Consider the following 25098-nt stretch of genomic DNA (forward strand, 5'->3'; position numbering starts at 1 on the left):
ACGGCTGCATGACTTGTCCTGGATCTCCCCAGGCGGGCCCACGTCACCCCCACCTCAAGGATCTCCACTGGCTGCCTGTGCACAAGAGGTGCAAATTCAAGGTCCTCACCATCGCATGCAAAGTCCTCCACAACATCAGACCCAGTCTTATCAACCACAAACTCTCTTTCCACCAGCCCGCCATTGAGCTCTGATCGACATCCTTCGCCCAAGTCCAAAGAGATTGACGCAGCCACAGGGAGGACATACCTTCTCCCACCTCGCTGCCAAGATCTGGAACAAACTCCCCCCCTCACCTGCTGACCATGCACTCCCTCATCGAATTCAGGAGAAAGCTCAAAACATGGCTCTTCAAGGAATAGCTATCAGCTTGCAGCAACTACCCCCAGTGCCTGCATATCCCCCGGAGTGATAAGCAACGCTTTAGAAAAGTAATGATTGATTGAAAGATAAGATCTGATTGGCTGCCACCACATCAACTAAAATGTGGCAGCAGCCATTTTAGGACTGAGGTACTCAGTCCTCTATCCTGAAAATAGAATTAAAAAATATAGGTGTGCAGGGTAGGTGTATCTAGCTCCCTAGGCCTAGAGAGGGGCCTAAAAAGTATTAAATATCACTGCCGGTCCTGGGAAGGATCCCTTTTGAAAAATAAATCCCCAGGGAGTAAGCGCAATGTATTTGTGGGGTTCTCACTTTCAAATAATAGCCGGCTCCTGACGGCACCTGCCATGGGTGCTGGCTAGGAAGTTGCAGGGGCCGCGGCCTCCATGGACCCAAAGTTAATACAAACTTTGGGTGTCCCAGCTGGGACCAAGACACCAAGAAAACAAATAAAAAATATTAATAGAAAGAATAAAAAATGAGCAACAGGAGCCACTTGTTTATTATTCACTGCTCCAAGCAAGATGCCTGTCATACTGCCCGGGAGGGCTTGCTTTTAAATTCTGTTTTTCTTCCTGGTGGTGCCTCCAGCAGAGGCAGGGGAACCACCAACCATTTTTTTTAATGTTGTGAAGGACAGCAGGGAGCACTGCAGCCTCTCCAACATTTAGAAAACACACTATGGGGGTCATTACAACCCTGGCGGACGGTGTTAAAGGTGCGGTAATACTGCAAACAGGCTGGGGGACAAAAAAAGGGAATCATGACCGTGGCGGAAACCGCCAACATAGACAGCCACTTTAACACTCCGACCGCCACGGCGGTACAGACAAGCAGCGCGGCGGTCACTGCCAACAGATAGGCGGGAGACAATGTACCGCCCACAGTATCACAACCCGCCAATCCGCCACCTTTTCCGGGGCGGATTCACCGTGGATAAAAACACGGCGGAAACAGCTTTTGAAATGGGAAAACGCTCACCATCTACACATCCCACGAGGAAGGAGGACACCATGGAGCCGGAATTACAAATCCTACCTGCCCTTGTCTTCCTGCTCATTTACGAACACCAGCAACGGCGGCGGCGAAGACAACGGTGAGTACTGCACCTACGACATAGGGGAGGGGGAGGCAAAAGTCAGGGGGACACACACGAAACACCCCCACCCCCACCCTCGCACATTATAACACACACAGCTATGCATGTCAAAACATCACAGTAACAACCCACAACCCCCCCGGAAGAATGCAAAGACCAAAGGAAATCAGTCGAAAAATTGTAATGTATCAAAATACAGTTACCAAATATATACAAATATATATATACACATTCAAAAGTATATACATTTCGAGAAGCAGTGAAGGTATGCACATATCAATGTCCGTGCACCACTGGTCCAAAAATGCCTGGGCGAGGCCCACAATAGATACCTGTCCACAAACGGAGAGAACACTGCTGGGGCATCAGATCGAAATACAACAGGCACCTCAGGGGGAAGGGAAGAGGGGGGCACCTCAGCCGGATTACAGCACCACGCCAGATCCACGACGGGGCTCCATGCCCATTGATGTATCCTGGGGAGTGCAAAGGCACAGTCTCTCAAGTCTCTACAGTGGGTGGGTTGCCCCCTGAACAATCCTGGGGAGTGCAAAGCCACAGTCTCTCAAGTCTCTACAGTGGTTGGTTTGTCCACTGAACAATTCTGGGGAGTGCAAAGCCACAGTCTCTCAAGTCTCTACAGTGGGTGGGTTGCCCACTGAACAATCCTGGGGAGTGCAAAGCCACAGTCTCTCAAGTCTCTACAGTGGTTTGTTTGCCAACTGAACAATCCTGGGGAGTGCAAAGCCACAGTCTCTCAAGTCTCTACAGTGGATAACAGTCTCCACTGGTTCTGGAGGGGGAATGGTGCCCACACTGCATTTAGCTCCCCGTGACAGTTCCTGTTCCATCACAGTCCCAGCTGTACATGGGATAACGATGCTTGATGTGGCGGTGTTTCCTTGTTCAGCGGTGCTTTGCCATGGCGGTCTCTGATCTGTTCAGCGGTTCTCTGCCCTGTTCAGCGGTGCTGTGCCCTGTTCAGCGGTCTTCACCATGGCGGTGATTCCCTTGTTCAGCGGTGCTTTGCCATGGCGGTCTCTGATCTGTTCAGAGGTTCTCTGCCTTGTTCAGTGGTGCTGTGCCCTGTTCAGCGGTCTTCACCATGGCGGTGATTCCCTTGTTGAGCAGTGCTTTGCCATGGCGGTCTCTGATCTGTTCAGCGGTTCTCTGCCCTGTTCAGCGGTGCTGTGCACTGACTCTGGCGGTGGTCTCCTGACCAGTGACGATACTCCTGCCCTCCTGGGCACTGACTCTGGCGGTGGTCTCCTGACCAGTGACGATACTCCTGCCCTCCTGGGCACTGACTCCGGCGGTGGTCTCCTGACCAGTGATGATGCTCCTGCCCTCCTGGGCACTGACTCCGGCGGTGGTCTCCTGGCGGTGGTCTCCTGACCAGTGACGACGGTGCTGGCGGTGGCGTCCCGGCCGCCGGGGAGGATGGCGCCCTTCTCCGCCATGCTGCTCTCACCAGACTGTGCAAACTTCCTCTGGCCCTTCACCACCTTTGGAGGAGTCACAGCTGACTCTGCAATCCGCCTGGGACCCTTGTGAGCAGTTTTGCCGCCAGGAGTCTTCACCCTGTCCCGTCAGCCACTTTCCAACTTGAGATGCTTTACAGCGGGTGGACTGGCAGTGCTTTGGCTCCGTGTCACACTGCCAGCCCTGGTGGCCGGTGCACTCCAAACACCTGTAACATGCACCACTGGCACTGGAGTCTTTTTGACTGAGGCGTTACTACGGGACTTATGAATTGGAGGGGTGGGGATGGGGCAAAGAGGTCAACGTTGCTGAAGGAGAGTTTATGACGAACACTGGGATGGGTAGCTGGAGGGGGGCTGGGAGTGGAGGAAGAGGAGGTGATTGTAGGAGGTGTCACTTTAGGTGTTTTGGGTGCAGGTACTGGAGGCTGTCGTGAGGTGGATGGATGTTGGGTGTGTGGGTGCCCGCGTTTGTGTACTTTGGGAGGGGGCGTCACGGACACACTGGGAGAGGACACAGGGGACGTGTAAATGGGAGTGGGGGTGGTGAGTGCAGGTGAGCGGGGTGTGGTGCTGGGTGTTCTGGTGCGAGTCCTAGTGGCTGTAGATGTAGTGCATGCAGGTGAGAGTGTAGACGACACTGGGAGGGAGGAGGGAGACGATGAGGAGGGGGACACAGTGGAGGCAGTGGATGTTGCTGTGTCTGTATGTGTCTGATGCTTGTGTGAGTGCCTGTGGGATGTGTGGTGCCTATGTTTGCCTGAGCTACTTTTGTGTGTTGAGGTGTGTGCATGCTTGTCTGATGGTGTGCTTGGGATAGGCTGGGGTACAGGGGCTTGGGTCTGGGTGGAGGAAGTTGGAGGGGGGAGGCTAGACACAGGAACAATGGCTGCCATCAGTGCTGAGGCCAAAGATTGCAGGGTTCGATGAAGGGCAGCCTGACCAGAATGAATGCCCTCCAGGAATGCATTACTGTGTTGCAAGTCCCTATCTACACCCTGGATGGCATTCACAATGGTAGACTGCCCAACAGTGAGTGACCTGAGGAGGTCAATGGCCTCCTCACTGAGGGCAGCAGGGGTGACAGGGGCAGGGGCTGAGGTGCCTGGGGCGAAGGTGATGCCCACCCTCCTGGGTGAGCGGGCACGGGGCGAACGCTGAGGGGCTGCTGGGAGGGCGGTTCTGGTAGGGGAGGTGGTGGCTGTACCTGTAAAAGTGTGGGGCACAGATGGTGCCGCCACCACAAGGGAACTCCCATCAGCAGACGAGTCCGTGTCGCTGGTTGGTGATCCGGTGCCCGACGTGAAGCTCCCCTCGCCCTCCGTCCCACTGGTGCATTCTGAGTCCGTGGTGTGGCCCTCCATGGCCATGTGGGATGCAGCTCCCTCGTGCTCCGGTGCCACTGTACCTCCGCCTGATGATGCTGATGCACAAAAGAACAGGAAGAGCAGAGAAAGGGGGGGGGGGGGGGGAGGCGACAGAAGAAAGACAGGTTGAGTGCATGGCTTACCACTACCATTGGCGGACAATACAGACACAGCAGCCCCCTGCACTACGCCGTGCTCCTGGCCTCTACAGATGTAATTCCTGGGATATGGCCTACATCGCTATGGTGGACATCTGCACACATGGATGCCACAGGGGCATGTATACCTGTACTTGGCACTCTTCTGCGGTGGGGTGGAGAGCCACATGGCCTGCATTACGGAGGGGGCCAGCCTATGGATGTCGCCCTGGCCTAGGGAAACCCACAGCCGTCCTCCCACACCTAGACCCCTCAACTGCGCGCAAAGTCCCCAGAATGAGGGTGTACTCACCCCCTTGTGTCTGCTGTGATGCCCTCAAGCGCCCATCCAACTCAGGGTAGGCCACCGCCAGGATCCGGAACATCAGGGGGGTCATGGGGCGACGGGCACCCCTCCCATGTTGGGAGGCCATCCCCAGCTGAGCCTCCGCCGTCTTCTTGCTCCAGCGGCGAATGTCCTCCCATCTTTTATGGCAGTAGGGTGCCCCGTCTCTGGTGGACCCCCAGGGTCCGGACTTCCTTTGCGATGGCACGCCAAATGTCCTTCTTCTGGTGGGCACTGACCTAAATGACATGCACAGGGGAAGAAGAGAAGTCATTAGCAAGAGCACCGTCGAAGTGAATGGCCCCCATCCCTGCCCTTGCCATGTGGCACATGCATTCACAGTCCTTCATGTTCACTGCACTCTGCCCCCTTCCCTCTTACAACCAGCCCTCTCCACCCAGGCATAGCCCATACAACGTGCTCCCTGTGTACTTACCTGTTGGTCTGGAGGACTGTAGAGTAGCGTGTACTGGGGAGTACCCCGTAAACGAGCTTCCCCAACTCCTGAGCAGTGAAGGCAGGGGCCCTTTCCCCAGACGCAGCAGCCATTGTGTGTTCCAGACCGAGGTCACAGCAGCACTTGCAATGTAGGTCCTCTCCTGTCGAAGATCAGGTATCAAGTGATTGAACAGATAGAAAATGGCGGTCACGTCCGCGGCGGTGACGTCCACGTCGGTGCATCTCATCACCGCTGGCGCACTTCATCATTGGCTCCTGGGACCCATAGGGTCCAATGTTAACCAATGCAGCTTTGCGCCGCAGTCTTCGACCGCCTACAGCGACGGTGTACAACACCAGCGCAGTTACCTCACATCCCATTGTCCCAGTTTAGAGGTCAGGCAGCCGCCATTTCAGGGGCCCATATGGCTTAATTTGCAACTGCGTCACACATACCTGGGCCTACACTCGACACACATACAGGAAGATTTGTGTCTTTGGTGTCGTGTTCTGTGTATCTGTGGGTACATACCTGGGATTTTGTTGACTCTGTGGTCGCTGTTGTCCTTCCTAGGCACCGTCAGCTTGGACATTTGAGAAGATGGCGGAATCCTCCGGTGTACTGACCGCTGGTGGACCTGTTGACAATGGAGGAGCGACATTTACTCATCACCTATAGGTTTGACCGTGCCACTATCCAGGAACTATGTACCCAGTTGGAGCCAGACCTAATGTCACCAATCCGCCATCCCACAGGAATCCCCCTCAAGTGCAGGTGCTGTCAGTGCTCCATTTCCTTGCAAGTGGATCGTTTCAGACAACAGTCGCCGTGGCATCAGGGATGTCCCAGCCTATGTTTTCCAACGTGTTGTCCAGAGTGTTGTCTGCCCTGCTGAAACACGTAAGGAGCTACATCGTTTTCCCTCAGGTGGAGGATTTGCCTACAGTGAAAGGTGACTTCTATGCCCTTGGACATATCCCCAACATCATAGGTGCTATTGATGGGACCCATGTAGCTCTGGTCCCCCCCCACAGGAGTGAACAGGTGTACAGGAACCGGAAGAGTTATCATTCCATGAATGTACAGATGGTATGTTTGGCAGACCAGTACATCTCGCAGGTAAATGCTATGTTCCCTGGCTCAGTGCATGACGCCTACATACTGCGTAATAGCAGCATCCCTTATATGATGGGTCAACTCCAGAGGCACCGGGTGTGGCTATTGGGGGACTCTGGTTACCCCAAACTGTCCTGGCTATTGACCCCAGTGAGGAATCCCAGGACTAGGGCAGAGGAACGCTACAATGAAGCCCATGGGCAGACTAGGAGGGTGATCGAACGCACCTTCGGCCTCCTGAAGGCCAGGTTCAGGTGCCTGCATATGACAGGTGGTTCCCTATTCTACTCACCAAGGAAGGTGTGCCAGATCATCATTGCCTGCTCAATGCTTCACAATCTTGCTTTGCGACGCCAGGAGCCTTTTCTGCAGGAGGATGGTCCAGATGGCGGTGTTGTGGCAGCTGTGGAGCCTGTGGACAGTGATGAGGAGGACGCTGAGGAAGAAGACATAGACAACAGGGAGTCAGTCATACAGCAATATTTCCAGTGACACACAGGTGAGAACAGTTTTCTTTTTACCATTACATTCACTTTCACACTTCTACCTCTATCCTGTCTGTCAGTTCATAGTAGTATTTGGTCACTGAGTTGTACCTTTCCATCACGGTTTCACAGGTGTGGTTAGCAACGTGTGTCATCTGCTTGCATCCTTCAAGGACTTGTGATGTGTGACATAGGTATGTTGGCTTTAAAATTGGAAACGCATGTTGACACTGTCATTGATTATACATATTTACCAAATCACAGACTGACTCCAGATTGTTTTGTGGTTCAAGGGTTTTTATTTCAGTGCTCAAAAATGGAGGGGGGTAGTGATATGGTGATGGGGGACGGTGGAGGAATGTCCATGGCAGAGTCCAGTCCATTAGTCACACAGGTGCACTGCCCATATAGGCATAGGAAGTGGAGATGGGGCAGTTCCAATCGGGACAGGGTAACAAAGTGAGACAGTGGGAGGACAATCAGGGTGGTCTCATTTCCTGGCGGGGGTCTTGCCATCTTGCTCTGTCCTTTTCCTGGATCTCAGGGACCGCTTGCGGGTGGTTGTCCATCTGCAGGGGGTGGTGTGCTGGTGTGGTGGGGCTGTGGCGGGGCGTCCTGTCCACTAGCGCCGGCGGAGGTGGTGGGCAGTTCATCGTCAATGCTAGTGTCAGGGGCCCCTTGGAGTGCCACGGTGTCCCTCATGGTCTTTTGTATGTCCTTCAGCACTCCTACAATGGTGCCCAGGGCGGAGCTGATGGTTCTGAGCTCCTCCCTGAACCCCAAATACAGTTCGTCCTTCAGGCGCTGGGTCTCCTGAAACTTGGCCAGGACCGTCGCCATCGTCTCCTGGGAGTAGTGGTAGGCTCCCATGATGGAGAAGAGGGCCTCGTGGAGGGTGGGTTCCCTTGGCCTGTCCGCCCCCTGTCGCACAGCAGCCCTCCCAGTTACCCTGTGTTCCTGTGCCTCCGTCCCCTGGACCGTGTGCCCACTACCCACTACTGCCCCCAGGTCCCTGTTGTTGATGGGGTGGTGGGTTATCCTGGGTTCCCTGTAGTGGTGGACACACCGCTGATTGACGTGTCCTGGGTACGGAGGTATGGGCCCGCTGGGTGGGTGCTGTGCTGGTGTTACCAGAGGGTGGAATGTCAGTGTTGGGCTGTGCCTGTGCAAGGGGAATCGACTGTCCCGAGGCCCAGGATGGTCCGGGCTGGTCATCAGGATCCAGTAGGGCAGAGCTGCTGTCGTCACTGTGGGCCTCTTCTGTGGGTGGAGTGGAGTTGTCTGGACCCTCCGGTGTGGTGACGTTCCGTAGTGGTCCTGCAGGTATATAAGAGCATGATTAGTGCATGTGTGTGAGTAATGGTGTGCAATGGGTGGGTGTTTGTGTACCCCAGTGCAAGCATTCCTGTGTGTGGGTTTGTGTGATGATGGTTAGGGGGTTGTTATGGGTATGTGCAGTGAGCATGCTTTGGTGAGGGCTGACCATGCTTTGTTTTTCCATGCGGGGCTTGGTGTTAGGATGGGTGGTTTGTGTTATGAGTACATTAGTGAGGGGTTGGAGTGAAAGGGGGGGGTGAGGGTGGGGGTGTGTGATGGCATGCAGGTAGGGTTGGGGATATGATAGTTGAGATTTAACTTAATAGTGTCCATTCCTCCACCGACTCCTCCGAGGCCCTCTGGATGCATGATGGTCAAGACTTGCTCCTCCCTTGTTGTTAGTTGTGGGGGAGGAGGTGGGGGTCCGCCGCCAGTCCGCTGTACCGCGATGTTGTGCCTGGATAGCACAGAACGCACCTTCCCCCATAGGTCGTTCCACCTCTTCCTGATTTCCTCCCGATTTCTTGGATGCTGTCCTACAGCGTTGACCCTGTCCTCGATTCTTTGCCATAGCTCCATCTTCCTGGCTATGGATGTGTGCTGCACCTGTGAGCCAAATAGCTGTGGCTCTACCCGTAGGATTTCCTCCACCATGACCCTGAGCTCCTCCTCGGAAAACCGGGGGTGTCTTTGGCGTGACATGAGGTGGTGTGGGTGATGTGTGGGGTGGTGTAAGTGTTGATGTGTGTGGTGATGTGTAGTGGTGTGTGGTGTATTATGCGTGTAATGTTGTATGGGTGATGGTGTTGTGTGCCTCTGTGTGGTGGGGTTCTCAGTTGCTGTGCTCTCTGTCTATCTGGCCTTCGTCTCTGATTTTTGGTCGTAGGGGTTTGTGGGTGATGTGGGTGTGTGTTTTATATTGTGTTGGGTGTGTGGGAGTGGTGATTGTATGTGTATCAGGTGTATGTATTTGAAATTGTCCAATGTGGCGGTGTTTTGGAGATGTGTGTGTATTTTGAGCGCGGCGGTGTGTACCGCCAATGGAATACCACGGTTGAAAGACCGCCACGTGGATTCGTGGGTCGTGATAGCATGGGCGTGTTTCTGTTGGCGTAACGGTGGAGGTTTTGTTTTCGCCAGTTTATCACTGACCTTTGGTGTGACGGTCTTGTGTGGGTGTCTGAATTTCGGCGGATTCCGAGATGTGTGTCATAATAGCTGTGGCGGAATTCCGCGGCCGCGGCGGTGTTTTGGCGGTCTTCTGCACGGCGGTAAGCGCCTTTTACCGCCAATGTTGTAATGAGGGCCATAGTGTCAAAAGTCTTGAGGCCCAAAATGTGGAGAAGGTAAGTGCAAATAGGTAAGTATAGGTTTACATTCTTTAACTCCACGTCTGCATAACGTGAAGATATATATATATATATATATATATATATATGTGTATATATATATATATATATATATAAAATAAAGGTACAAATATGTGGAGTTATATATAGTAAAACTTTGCCTACCTACAGAAACGTACCTTCACAATATTTTTTCCTCAATATTTCTGTTTCCGACATTCTGTCTAAACAGCGAAAAATGGTATACCTGAGAATGTATTTTTAGGTTAAATAGCCATGACATGGTGGGCGTGGCCAAGATGGCGGCCGGAGAGGACGCTTGAACAAAGAGCTCTGCTCACGGCCCACCACAATCGGCATTTATCCTGTTCCCTACGTGGCCCTACACTCAAGCCTGCGGCGAGCGGGCCCCCCTTTCAAGACAGGGGTGCTCCGGAGGCCGAAAAAACAAGAAAATGCATACAGACCGCGACGTCTGCGGACCCGGAAGTGTGGCACGGCTGGCACCTGCGGGTGGAGCGGCCTGGAACACATGCATCGGACAAAAGGTGAGCGCCGTGGTTGCCGCCGGACGTGGGCCTTCGGAATCCCTGGCCGGACGGGCCCCCGGCGCTGCGGTTAGTGGGACGCCATCATCCCCCTGCAGGTGCCCGGGCTTGGGCCCCGTGGCGTGACGCCAGGTGGCCCGCGATACAATTTGGGACGCGCCGGGCCGTAAACAGAGACTTGTCCCCGCGATTGCCTGTGATCGGACCGCTGCAGCGCTAGACCTGGTGTGCTGATCTGAAATTAAAGGCGAGCGGGGTCAGGTGTGCTGGAATGGAGCCCGTGTGAACAGTTTGCAAGCGGGAATGGAGACGGCCCCGGGGATATCCCAAAAAAGCGCAAACAACGATATTTGCTCCTAGCGAGTACTCAGGGCGATACGGGGAGCTGGGGACAACACTGGTTCCCCAGAAACAAAGCGAAAAAGAAAAGCGGGTAGGATAAAAAAAAAAAAAAAAAAAAGGGGGACACAATAATAAATCAACACAACGGAAAACAACAAGTAATAAAAGCGTAAAGTGGTAAAGGATGCAAGATAAGAAGCAAGTAGGGCCCTACCAGTCCCCTTGAGGCACTACTTTTGAAACATATGAAAGTCCGTGTAGAAAACATATAAGCTGTCAGATCTTCTTTATCTGCTTCCCCCCCCCAAAAAAAAACCCTGCTGTAAAACTTGAGAGGATAAACCGAAACTCCTCATGCTACTGAATGTTGAACCAAGCACTGTATAAATTCAGCACAAAGGCGAACTACTGGGCAGGAGGCCCAAACGGAGTTGGCACACCAGGTTCACAAGCTGAAGTCATGTAAACCATCACTCCAAACGGGCGTGACCGTATAAATGGAGCACTCTGTGGCACTGGCTCCCTGGAACCCCTACAATATTTGTAAAACGTTCCCCAATCCCCCTGCCGCCGAATCAAGCTTACACTAAAATACCACAGCGGTAAAAGAGTTTCCTCAGCAGACTTATCGTTTGGAATACACGGAACAACAGTAAATAGGATCCTTGGAGCCTACGGGGAGGGCTCAACTTCAGAAGCACGCACAGGCTCCCCGGTCGCTCGCGCCTGCGGGGTCACTCAGACGTGAATAACTCTAACCTCTTAACGCGCTCTGCGGCCTCTTGCAATCCCGACCATATACAGTTCCAGTGGGTAGATCAGCAGGGACTATCACTACAGGACACAATGGTCAAACCAAAACACCCCAAACCGGGGACCCACATGGACGATGGTATCCCAGCCGCCGCGAGTAACTCTGACACGCAAATCACAACACTTCTTCAGGTGAGCAAAACGCTGCCTACACACTCCGTGCAATTTGATCAACTCTTACAAGCGATAATGGATACCAAGTCCTCACTTGAGGGTAAAATCGATGCTGCGGTCATGGAGGTCACTCTACTCCGTGCGGACCATCGCAAGCTAACGGATAGGGTCGTCAACACAGAATCAGCACTAAAAACTGTCCAGCCGGAGGTCACAAGTATGAAAACTAAAATTCAACAAATGGAAATGGAACTGACACAACTGCAGCGCAGGGCCGAGGACGCAGAGGGTCGCTCCAGGCGCAATAACATCAGATTCCTAGGTATTCCAGAACGGACAGAGTCACCCAAAGCTGAGGATTTCTTAGAGGTCTGGCTTGAAAGACACAATGAAAATACAGGACACCACCAAAGCACCAGTGATAGAAGAGCACACAGAATTCCTGGTAGACCCCCGCGACCAAGCGCTCCACCCCGACCTCTGATAGCACGATTCCTAAACTACAGAGACAGGGATCAAGTCCTACAATACTTCAGAACCTCAGGTACAGTCAGTTTGGAGAACAGTAACGTAACAGCCTATCCAGACTATACAATGGAAGTACAACGTAAAAGAGCATCATATGTCACAATCAAACAACTGTTGCGCAAACACAAAATTACTTACTCACTCATGTTCCCAGCTCGCCTCCGTATAATAATTGACGAAAAGACTCTTATGTTCCCTACTCCGGAAGATGCATGGACATGGATTCATGCCAAGGGCCTGGTTGACTCATCCAAAGATGACACAGCAAAGGAGGAATGGATTACGCCCAGCTCCCGGAGAAAGACAAAGAAAAGCACAACAGCACGTCCAACAAAGTCACAGATGGCGGCCGACCAGGCGCAAGTTTTAAAAGAAACTAGCACGTTTGCAATCGGACACCAAAAACAAAGCAGACCTCAATCACAGCGGCTCGCTACGCATTGGATCCAGCTCCTCCCTCTCCCAGTTAATGGGAGGCCCAGATCTTACTCCACGTCTGGCAGACGAAATATGAGAACTTACTGATGTTATCTTGAGCGAGATCACCTGCCCTGAAACAACCGGGGGCGAATCCCCCTCTCCTGGGTGCGGAAATGGACAAATATGGACATTCCTCGATGTGGACCGACCTGGCGCTGGCTCTGGAAGCTGCGGAAATGCCAGTGTTGGATAACATGATCTCATTTAGGGCTGCGCAGGGAAAAAGCATCATGGAGGTGGGCCACCAAGGCGGCCAACCTCCACTAACCTACGTCCCCCACCACCTGAACGGTACCCGAATGGAACAGAACTGCACAGATACTAGTTTAGGCACCGGTTGTGCCACAGCGTTTAAAGTTGGGCTTTGCCCAATATATCCTTTTTACTATCCTCAGTTGATTCTCTTACTCTTCTTTTCTATTGGCGGGGTCTATCCCGCTTTTCTATGGTCACTATTATCCTACATAAAAGATCGGGACGCGGGGGGGGGTTGCGTGAGCATGTGCTGGGGGGTTTTGGGCAGCGGTGGGGAGCTCGGAGTTATAACCCTTCGGGTGGGTTTGATGGGAAGAGATAAGGCCACACAATATAACGCACAAGGAACCCATATATAACATACTAACTTGGAATGTGAAAGGTATGGCAGGTATGACTAAACGAAATAGAGAATATGCATATTTAAAACGCCATCACATACATATAGCCATACTGCAAGAAACACATGTCACACCGGAAGATATCAAACAGATGGAGAGGAGATGGGCGGGACTAATATACGGTTCTGGGACATTGACTTTTGCAAGAGGACAACTAATTTGGATAGCCCCAAGGGTCCTATTCACAGTGAAGTGCAGCATAACGGACAAAGAAGGCAGGTTTATACAACTAGAAGGTATTAATGGGTTATATGCCCCAAATGTTAAACAGGGCGAATTCCTACGAAACACTATCTCACACCTATCAAATGTCCTTCCTTCACCTAGTATCTGGGGAGGGGACATGAACTGTGTTCCACAAGTAGATATGGATAGGTCACACCCCCCATTAGTAGCCACCCCTGTAAGGAAAAACACACAGATACTACAATCCTGGATAACAGACCGCCGTCTGATAGACGTATGGAAACATCTACACCCTCTAGAAAGGGAGTACTCTTACCACTCCCCGTGCATCTCCTACACACCTGCATAGATTCAATACTCAGCTCACAAGATCTGATGCACAGAATCACAGGCGCAGAATACACCGCAAGGGTAATCTCAGATCACTGTCCACTTATAGCACACATTAAATGGGGCAGACCACGCGCTTGCATTCCAACTTGGCGTCTCCAACCAACCAAGCTTGCTGCAAGATCCCCCGTTCAGGAAAGAAATAGCCACGCACATCACCTCTTATTTTACCCTAAACAACGGGACAACGAGCTCCAGAGCAAATTAATGAGATACACATAAGGTGGTAATAAGGGGCATATGTGTATCAATGACAGTGGGAGTACGACAAACACTGACGCAAGAGCTCCGCAAGTGTGAACAGGACGTTCGCTCTGCAGAGTGCAAACATTGCGAAGGCACAATAGCTGACGCGGAGCTCGCTAGACTACGAGTACAGTGGATTGAGGCGGATCGGCGCCTTAGGCAATAAGATTACCGCCACTACCTGGCCCGCACACATGCAGAGGGGGATGGATCAGGGAGACTTCTGGCATGGCTGCTAAAGAATGAACAACGGAACTCTCCTATAGGGGCCATCCGTCGCGACACAGGGATAATAGTAAACACCCAAGAGGAAATAAACAACACCTTCAGAGAGTATTACAGCAAGTTATACAAGGCTCAACCCCCTCCCTCATTAGAACAGTTAAATGAGTTCTTCAGAGGGATACAATTAAATCGCTTAACTGCCACACAGGTTGGAGACCTGGAGAAACCGATAGATCTCGCAGAGATGCAACAGGCCTTGCAACAATTAGCACATGGCAAAGCACCAGGTAGCGATGGCATTCCCATAGAGTATTATAGCACATTCTCAGCACAAACATTAGCACCATACTTAAAAATGCAATCTGAGGCCTTAGAGCGAGGTCAATTACCAGACACCCTATGTGAAGCGTTGATAGCGGTATTACTTAAACCAGGTCGTGATCCACTGGATGTTCGCTCATACAGACCACTAAAGTTGTTAAACATAGATTGTAAACTGCTCGGTAAAATCTTAGCAAATCGCCTGCTCCCCTGGCTGCCGGACCTGGTCCACCAAGACCAGTCTGGTTTCATACCTGGCCGCAATACTTTTATCAACATACGGAATCTTCTACGGATGATGGCGAACACCCCAGAGGGCGAATACAAACATGTAGCAGTATCACTAGATATTGAAAAAGCGTTCGATACGGTAGGATGGCCCTTCCTGATAGAAACTCTTAACCGAATGGGATTCGGAAAGACATATATCAGCTGGGTTAGGGTTTTATACTCTAATCCAACAGCGAGAGTTAAGACAGGTGACACTATGGGGGTTATTACAATTTTGGAGGAGGTGTTAATCCGTCCCAAAAGTGACGGATATACCACCAGCCATATTACGAGTCCATTATATCCTATGGAACTTGTAATACGGCTGGTGGTATATCCGTCACTTTACCGTCACTTTTGGGACGGATTAACACCTCCTCCAAAGTTGTAATAACCCCCTATATCCGAGAAGTTCAGTATCGAAAGAGGCACCAGACAGGGCTGCCCGTTATCCCCATTACTGTTCTCTCTTGCTATTGAACTATTAGCTGCCCGGCTACATACATTAGCTTCGAAATGGGGCATTTTGGATGGACGCACACATCGTATAGTGTCAATGTACGCGGATGACGCACTAATATTCCTATGAAACCACACAGAGGTGGTCATTACAACCTCGGCGGTCTTTTAACAAGACCGCCGAGGGACCGCCGTGCGGAAGACCGCCAGTAGTGGCGGTTTTGCCGCTCGGCGTATTATGACCGTTGGCTGCCCTCTGTCGTTTTTCCAACGGAGAGCCGCCAACAACCATACTTGCGGGCGGCGGGGAAGTGGAGGTTGCTCCACCTCCACCGCCATGCCAACAGAACACTGCCCAGCTAATCATGTCCTGTGATTCTGCGCAGCGGTGTCCTGTTGGCGGTGTGGTGTCGGCGGAGCTGCCCCATGGCTCCCGTCCCCTCCTGGCGGATCGACGGAACAGGTAAGTCGATCGTCCGTTAGGGGAGGGGGTGGGGGGGTGTTGTGTGTTGTGTGGGTGCATGGGGGTGTGCGTCTGTGTATGTAGAGGGGGGTGTGAGTGCGTGGATGCTTGCGGGTGTGTTGCGTCTGTTGGGAATGAGTGCGTGTATGTCTGTATGTATGTCTGTATGGATGTGTGCGTGTATGTCTGTATATGGGTGTGCGTGTCTGACTGAGTGTGTGGATGTAGACATTTATGTTGGTGTGTGTGCGTGTATGTGTGTTGATGGTGCCTGCGTGCGTGTCGTGTGTGTGTGAGTTATGTGGTGTTGGGGGGTGGCAGGGGTGGTGGGGGGTGTAGGGGAGGGAGTCGGGTGGGATTCCCTGGCACTGATAGGGCTTACCGCCATGGATTTCATGGCGGTTCCTACCGCTGGAAATCCACGACGGTAAGCCGGGTTGAAATACCGACGGCGGTATTGTGACGGCCGCCGGGCTGGAGACCCAGGTCTCCAGCCCAGCGGTCATCTCCGCCCTGGCGGGCGGAACGGTGAAGCGGCAGATGACCATGGCGGTAACCGCCATGGTCATAATACAAAAAAAAAGACCGCCAGCCTGTTGGCGGTCTTACCGCCGCTTTAATACCATCCGCCAGGGTTGTAATGACCCCCTTAGTACGCTCAACATGGAATTGTGGAAATAATGAACCTAAAGCGGCCCCTATATTACACGATTTACTAGATAGCGTAGTCGCCCCAATAAATGTATCGAGAATATATAGAATCCTGACAACACATATTGAACACGGGCAGCAACAAGCAAAAAATAGGTGGGATCAGGTACTTGCGGCACCGCTCTTGCAGCACGCATGGAACCAGGCTATGATAATGATCTATGAAGTGTCACGTAACCCCCGATTTCGCTATACCCAGTTCAATTATGTACACCAAACATATCTATCACCAAACCGATTGCCACGCATGTTTCCCCAAACGCCACAGAGGTGCCCCAGATGAGGAGTCACAGAAGCCACCTTTTTCCACATGACATGGGAATGCCCTCCAATTTTGCATGCATGGAATGATATAATAACTTTGTTAACTGAGTGGATGGATACTCCATTGTCCTCCAAGCCGGAGCTATGCTTGCTAGGAATCGGAGTTAGATCCAAAGGACGGAAGCAGACACATAGATGCATAGCATTGGCACTAGTGCTGTATAGGCGTCTGATAGCAATGCATTGGAAAGCGCCTAATGCAACGAGTACCCGTTAGTGGCAAGACGAGCTACTACGCTGGGCAAAAGCAGAAGCACAAACACTGCAATCACTCCAGGAAAAAGGGGTCCAAGTCAAGGGGATAGAAACCTGGAACTCCTTTGTGATAACCTTGGAAAGCAAAGATGATAAACGACCCCCCTGAGCAAATGGAACTGACAGGCAACATCAGACAACTCACAGAACAGACTCACAACATTGGCACAGTTAGCTATTCCAGAATATGCAGTAAAGATGGAATTCAGCAGGGAATAACTGAATCAATAGAGACATCAGGGATGCGGTGCACAATGAGATACAGACACTCTAGAAAAAATAAATTAAACCTAAGGTGGGAAAGTATATAAGCGTGCTGATTGCCGAAGACCGCCACTGTTTCCTCTTCTTAGCTGCCCCTCCCCGCCTACCTCTCCCTCCTGCGCCCTCCCCTGACCCTGCGCGGTCATCGTGCCGCCCTCGATTGCACCGTGCCGAAACTACTATGGGAGCATATGTCCCACTGCTCCAGTTACTGTTATGGGCTCTGTTGATGGGTGATGCGGGTGGCTCTCTTCCCCCTCCCCCCCTCCGCGTGCGGCTTCCTCGATCTCGACCCCTCCTCTCTTTTTCTTTCTCTTTAGTCTTTTTTCAATTATCTTTTATGTTATGCATCTTTATTGTATTTCCTGTGTACACAATGTTTCCAAACAATTTTAGCTAAATGTATCAATGGCAATTACACTGCTATGAACGCAAAAGTCATTTGAGTAATCAGTACTGGAACATGAAAATAACTGTATAATCATGCAATTTGGGAACACAATTGTATTTTTTCACTGTTAAAATAATTTACAAAAAAGAAAAAAATAGCCATCCATTGAATTCTTTTTATAAACAGTGATGTCATTTTGGGACAACAAAAATAACATTAGAATAAGTGGAAGCCTGCAACAGCTGTAAATAATCTAAATCCAATTTCCTTATTACAGTGTACTTGTGATATTACCAATCACTTGTTACATGACAGAACTATGCACATTCTAACGACACACTCCAGTTGCCTGTTTACCAACACAATAGGAAAAAATTAAAGTCAGGTCAAAGGCCAGAATTGAAGTTATGTTTATGCAAATAAAGTGACTACTTTTTCATTTACCTGCTGAATTATTTTTTCCATAGACAGTTTTTTGATTAGCAACCAAGGATGCATTTTTAGTAGCATGATTATTTATTGCCCTGATGGAGTCCACTACTACATGAAAGTCAGATATGAACACATTTAGTTTAATAGGACTTGTTATATCTGTTATATCTGTAGTCTGTTTTCCTGCAACTGGAGAAAGTATTTATGGGAAGGAGAAGCACACAAAGAATTTTAAAAAATGCAGTCGGGAGAGTAGTTATGCATGGTTAGCAATGTATTATAAGGAATAAAATAAATGTGTAAGAAATATATACATTGCAAGCCATGTCAGAGTTCCATAATTTTGTAACGGGTAAGGTAATGAAATACGAACTCAAGCAGACTGGGTAATGATAAATAGTAAATTTATACAATACACAATCTAAAGTACACACCTTCAACAGATACATAGTGGAAGGTTGAGTTTAATGCTTCAGACACGACAAGACTGATCACACTCACTAAAAGCAAGCAGACTCCTTCTGTTCTGATACGGTCTGTCAGCGAGTTCAGGGTCTTGAATCAAATGCCCCCCTTAATCTAGAGACATTCCCTCATTTGTTGATGTACGGAATAGAAAGATTCACCCTTCCTCTTGAGACAGAATTTTGCTCTTATAGAACTAAAGCCCAGATTTTAGGGGGCCTAGCACCATTGCAACTCCACATTATCATCATTTTTTTTATGCTGATGTGACGCTGGAAGGCCAAAAACGCTGCACCATATTAACAAAGTGGCTCAATGCTTGCATGGTGCCACTTTGTAACCATTTGCGCCACATTATGCCTGCGCCAGGCATAATGTATGCAAGGGGGGCGTTCTGGCGCTAGTGGGGCCAGAAAAATGTCTCAAAGAAATCTAAGATTTCTTTGTGTCACTTTCATCAGCATTTTTAATGCCTGCAAAGAGCAGGCGTTACATGGAGGCTCCCAATGTTTTCAATGGGCCTCTGGGTGCTTTGCCACATTAGCGTCAATATTTTTTATGCTAATCCTGCAAAGCGCCGGACTAGCGTAAAGAATTATGATGCTAGTACCCCTGACTACCGCCATGGTGCGCCGTATTTTAAATATGACACACACATGGTGGAGTTAAGGGGGTGCTAAGGGGCACAAGAAAGGTGGCGCTGCACTAGGTGCAGCTCCACTTTTCATAAATCTGCCACTAAAGATTTCAACGTTTTTCACCTTCATTAACTCAATCATTGGTGCTTCCAAACCTCCCTCTAGTTTCCTACCCCCTCCCCTCTTTCAGTGACAATACGGAGGCAACTTTCACTATCTGTGGTTAGATTCTGGAGGAAACAATGTCACTCTTCAGTCCCATTGATTTCTAATACACTCTCACATTCTGAAATTCTCCTCCCTGGGGCTGACACTCCTCTAACTGGATTAGGTTCCTTAGGCAGGAATGTTCCCCTTCTAGTTCTATTGATGCCTCACCCCCTCTTACCTTCAATAACTGCACATCCTGCTGCTGACACCTGCCCTCTATCTCTCCAATCAGGCTTTTGAGGGAGGCGTTCTGTTTCTCCACGACAGTCATTCTCAAGGACATCTTCTCTAGAACTTCCATCTGATGTTTTTCCACCTTGCCCAGGATGTTTCTCGTTTCCTGCTCTAGAACCCGCTGCAGATCTTCTAAGGTTCCCGCGATTTTCATAGTTTGGTTCTTGAATTTTCCCTGAACAAAAGATATTCAGGTAAAAATAGGTGCAGTTATGTGGATTTCCAAGAACACACCAACACTTTCTTAAATGAAGACAAGACAGTAGGTGTGCGCTCAATGCACTGCCCATGGCCTTGTACAGGACACTGCAGATGGCATCACATATCACAGCAGGTGACAAAAACCTCGAAAATGTCCCTCTATGACTGCAGCAGAAGAGGCTACCTCGTGCAACACCCCTTGAGAGTGGAGAAACATACTCGCCAATTTACAGGCTCTGGGTCCTTTGGCTCTAGTGGGCTGTTAAACTCTTCCCTAGCAAGACTTTCTTGGACAAAAGTATAAAGGTACCTTGTTGTACTAGTAGAACATTGTCTGAGGTGCCCATTCCCTTTTTTTCAATTGGCACGAAATAAAGTGTTGACCAATGGAATATTCACAGAAAAACTTGACTTCCACAATGCAAACTTTAGAATAAATGTAGATAAAATGAACTATATTTATAGAACAGTACATTAAAATCAAGTCCCTAATTCTTTAGAGTTTACGCCACAAATGTATGAATCTTTAAACCAGAGTCTTATTAGAATGATGCTTCAGTGTAGCAGAGGTCACCATGCAAGTTGCCCCAAATCTTGTTTAAATTGGCTGTCAGGAGAAAAGGGCCTGGTTGGAGTGAGAAAATGCATGTGTAACAGCATTGGAGGACAGAGAGAGGAGAGGGGGAGCTTGCTTTGAAGGGGCTTCCACATGCCCAAAGCATTGCTGTGAGCTGGAAACCACCCACAGTTAGGAGGGAACTGCAGCAAAAGCCAGAGATGCAGCAGGTTACTGTGGGTGTAGCTGGACTAAAATAGTAATCACAAAACAATGACATCTGAAGACATCTAAATTGCACCCTACGTTTATGGTTCCATTAACAATGAAAAGATGCTGAATCCAGCTACTGTACGCTTTAAACTGCCTCAGTCAAAAAATATCCATCCAGTACTCCATGTATCTTTGTTGAAACCGTGTCTGCAAATGCAAATGCCTTGCTTCCTACTATATGCCTGTACAGGTGAATGCTGAAAGTTAATGTAAGATTTGATATACACAAATCGCCAAAAAACAGTTGCAATACCTACTAGATTGAAATGGGTTGGGCAATGAGGAGAGTAATCATAGGGGTTTTGTGGTTACTTAAAAACTGAACAGTTCATTCAGAGAGACAATAACACTGCATGGTGTGCTGCCCCAGGCTATGAAGCAGATATCCATGTATATCAGTGATGCTCTCCTTAAAAACTCCCCATCTCCTGCCCACACTGTGCTTCAGATCTCTGTGTAGCAATGATGCCCTCTGTATAAACTACAAATCTCTAGTCCAGACTGTGCTTCAGATATCACTGCCTAGTAGTGATGCTCTTCCCATAAACTCCCCCTATCCTGCCCAAAGCTGTGCTTCACACGCCACTATGCAGCAATGATTCTCCCCGTAGACTTCACTACTTCTTCCCTAGGATGTGCTTCAAATGTTCTGGTGCAGCAGTAACAATCTCTCTATAAACCCCCATCTCCTGTCCTAGCCTGTTCTTTAGATGCCACTCTGTGCAGTAATGATTCTCTCAGTGTTTATCCCCCAATCTATTGCCCCAGACTGTACTTCAAATCTTCCTGTGCAGTAATGATGCTATCAGATGCTTTCTGCATATACTCCATCTCCTTGCTTCAGATGTCCCTGTGAAGTAATGATGCTCTCTGTGTACTCCCCATCTCCTGCAAAAAAAATGCCTAAATGTGCGTCAGATGCCCCTGTGCAATAGTGATGCTCTCTGTGATATCCCTACCTTCTGCCCCAGCCTGTGCTTCAGGTGTCCCTGTGAGGCAGTTATGTTCCCTGTATATACTCTCCGTCTCCTGCCTCAGCCTTTGCTTCAGATGTCCCTGTGTATCAGTGATGCTCCCTGTACATACTCTCCATCTCCTGCCTCAGCCTGTGCTTCAGATGCCCTTGTGCACCAGTGATGCTCCCTGTAAATACTCTCCATCTCTGCCTCAGCCTGTGCTTCAGATGTCCCTGTGCAGTGGTGTTGCTCCCTGTATATACTCTCCATCTCCTACCTCAGCCTGTGCTTTAGATGTCCCTGTGCATTTGTGATGCTGCCTGTATATACTCTCCATATCCAGCTTCAGATATCCCTGTGCATCCGTTATGCTGCCTGTATATACTCTCTATCTCCAGCTCCAGCCTGTGCTTCAGATGTCCCTGTGCATAAGTGATGCTCCCTGTACATACTCTCCCTCTCCAGCTTCAGCCTGTGCTTCAGATGTCCCTGTGAGGCGGTGATGCTCCCTGTATATACTCTACATCTCCTACCTCAGCATGTGCTTCAGATGTCCCTGTGCAGCGGTGATGCTCCCTGTATATATTCTCCATCTCCTACCTCAGCCTGTGCTTCAGATGTCCCTGTGCAGCACAGTGATGCTGCCTGTATGTACTCTCCATCTCCAGCTTCAGCCTGTGCTTCAGATGCCCCTGTGCAGCGGTGATGCTCCCTGTATATACTCTTCATCTCCTGCTTCAGCCTGTGCTTCAGATGTCCCTGTTCAGTGGTGATGCTGCCTGTATATACTCTCCATAACCAGCTTCAGCCTGTGCTGCAGATGTCCCTGTGCAGCGGTGATGCTCCCTGTATATACTCTCCCTCTCCAGCTTCAGCCTGTGCTTCAGATGTCCCTGTGCAGCGGTGATGCTCCCTGTATATACTCTACATCTCCTACCTCAGCATTTGCTTCAGATGTCCCTGTGCAGCGGTGATGCTCCCTGTATATATTCTCCATCTCATACCTCAGCCTGTGCTTCAGATGTCCCTGTGCAGCACAGTGATGCTGCCTGTATATACTCTCCATCTCCAGCTTCAGCCTGTGCTTCAGATGCCCCTGTGCAGCGGTGATCCTCCCTGTATATACTCTCCATTTTCTACCTCAGCCTGTGCTTCAGATGTCCCTGTGCAGCGGTGATGCTCCCTGTATATACTCTTCATCTCCTGCTTCAGCATGTGCTTCAGATGTCCCTGTTCAGTGGTGATGCTGCCTGTATATACTCTCCATATCCAGCTTCAGCCTGTGCTTCAGATGCCCCTGTGCAGCAGTGATGCTCCCTGTATATACTCTCCATCTCCTACCTCAGCCTGTGCTTCAGATGTCCCTGTGCAGCGGTGATGCTCCCTGTATATACTCTTCATCTCCAGCTTCAGCCTGTGCTTCAGATGTCCCTGTGCAGTGGTGATGCTTCCTGTATATACTCTCCATATCCAGCTTCGGCCTGTGCTTCAGATGTCCCTGTGCAGCGGTGATGCTCCCTGTACATACCCTCCATCCCCTACCTCAGCCTGTGCTTCAGATTTCCCTGTGCAGCAGTGATGCTGCCTGTATATACTCTCCATCTCCTACCTCAGCCTGTGCTTTAGATGTCCCTGTGCATTTGTGATGCTGCCTGTATATACTCTCCATATCCAGCTTCAGATATCCCTGTGCATCCGTTATGCTGCCTGTATATACTCTCTATCTCCAGCTCCAGCCTGTGCTTCAGATGTCCCTGTGCATAAGTGATGCTCCCTGTACATACTCTCCCTCTCCAGCTTCAGCCTGTGCTTCAGATGTCCCTGTGAGGCGGTGATGCTCCCTGTATATACTCTACATCTCCTACCTCAGCATGTGCTTCAGATGTCCCTGTGCAGCGGTGATGCTCCCTGTATATATTCTCCATCTCCTACCTCAGCCTGTGCTTCAGATGTCCCTGTGCAGCACAGTGATGCTGCCTGTATGTACTCTCCATCTCCAGCTTCAACCTGTGCTTCAGATGCCCCTGTGCAGCGGTGATGCTCCCTGTATATACTCTCCATCTTCTACCTCAGCCTGTGCTTCGGATGTCCCTGTGCAGCGGTGATGCTCCCTGTATATACTCTTCATCTCCTGCTTCAGCCTGAGCTTCAGATGTCCCTGTTCAGTGGTGATGCTGCCTGTATATACTCTCCATAACCAGCTTCAGCCTGTGCTTCAGATGTCCCTGTGCAGCGGTGATGCTCCCTGTATATACTCTCCCTCTCCAGCTTCAGCCTGTGCTTCAGATGTCCCTGTGCAGCGGTGATGCTCCCTGTATATACTCTACATCTCCTACCTCAGCATTTGCTTCAGATGTCCCTGTGCAGCGGTGATGCTCCCTGTATATATTCTCCATCTCCTACCTCAGCCTGTGCTTCAGATGTCCCTGTGCAGCACAGTGATGCTGCCTGTATATACTCTCCATCTCCAGCTTCAGTCTGTGCTTCAGATGCCCCTGTGCAGCGGTGATGCTCCCTGTATATACTCTCCATTTTCTACCTCAGCCTGTGCTTCAGATGTCCCTGTGCAGCGGTGATGCTCCCTGTATATACTCTTCATCTCCTGCTTCAGCATGTGCTTCAGATGTCCCTGTTCAGTGGTGATGCTGCCTGTATATACTCTCCATATCCAGCTTTAGCCTGTGCTTCAGATGCCCCTGTGCAGCAGTGATGCTCCCTGTATATACTCTCCATCTCCTACCTCAGCCAGTGCTTCAGATGTCCCTGTGCAGCGGTGATGCTCCCTGTATATACTCTTCATCTCCTGCTTCAGCCTGTGCTTCAGATGTCCCTGTGCAGTGGTGATGCTTCCTGTATATACTCTCCATATCCAGCTTCGGCCTGTGCTTCAGATGTCCCTGTGCAGCGGTGATGCTCCCTGTATATACCCTCCATCTCCTACCTCAGCCTGTGCTTCAGATGTCCCTGTGCAGCAGTGATGCTGCCTGTATATACTCTCCATCTCTTGCATCCAGTTGTACTGCAGATACACAGATTTCCTTTAGCTTTAGCTCTGTGCTGTTCACCAACAGGAAAGACCCATATAGACCACTCATCTTTGGAAGCTCTCCACCTTTCTTTCTGTAAAATGATCGTCAACACTGTCATACCAGTATCACCACCCCTCCAAATCCTCCCCTGCAAATATTTCACATCCTCCTATGCTCAGACACGTGATCTCCATCAAAAAGCTGCCCATCTCGTACATCTAAACATATTATGCAACTTTCCCCTCTAACATGTTTTTACTGGGGTACTCCTCAAACCAAGGAATCCTCATATACTTTGCAGATGTGCCCTATATATGCCCCAGTCAACCTAGAAGAAATGCTCCTCATCCTATGGTTGTGTGTGTGTGTGTGTGTGTAGGAGTAGGTTTGTTGGGGGGAAGGGTGTGTGTGGTTATATTAAGCTATAGATATTTATATTAGAGTAACATATTAATTTAGATAGTTTTGTTTAGCTCTAACAGGTCGCCAAGCAGCCACTTCAGAGCGCAACAAGAAGGAATGAAGCAGGAAAAGAAACTGGGATAGAGAGTAATGATTTGGAGAACCTTAAGTTCCTCATGGGGTGGAAAGATGTGGC

The 25098-nt window shown here is 50.0% G+C and overlaps 1 protein-coding gene across 1 annotated transcript in view; it reads right to left on the reverse strand.

Annotated features, from left to right (window-relative positions):
- The window catches only part of LOC138301485 (E3 ubiquitin-protein ligase TRIM39-like), a 188974-nt gene that overhangs the window by 122367 nt on the left and 41509 nt on the right, over window positions 1-25098 (reverse strand). Inside the window, exon 3 of the mRNA XM_069241997.1 lies at window positions 19430-19660. Within this exon, the coding sequence (XP_069098098.1) occupies window positions 19430-19660 (231 nt within the window). The remainder of the gene's footprint in view (window positions 1-19429; window positions 19661-25098) is intronic.

Source organism: Pleurodeles waltl, chromosome 6 (assembly GCF_031143425.1).
Source record: "Pleurodeles waltl isolate 20211129_DDA chromosome 6, aPleWal1.hap1.20221129, whole genome shotgun sequence".
NCBI lineage: Eukaryota > Metazoa > Chordata > Amphibia > Caudata > Salamandridae > Pleurodeles > Pleurodeles waltl.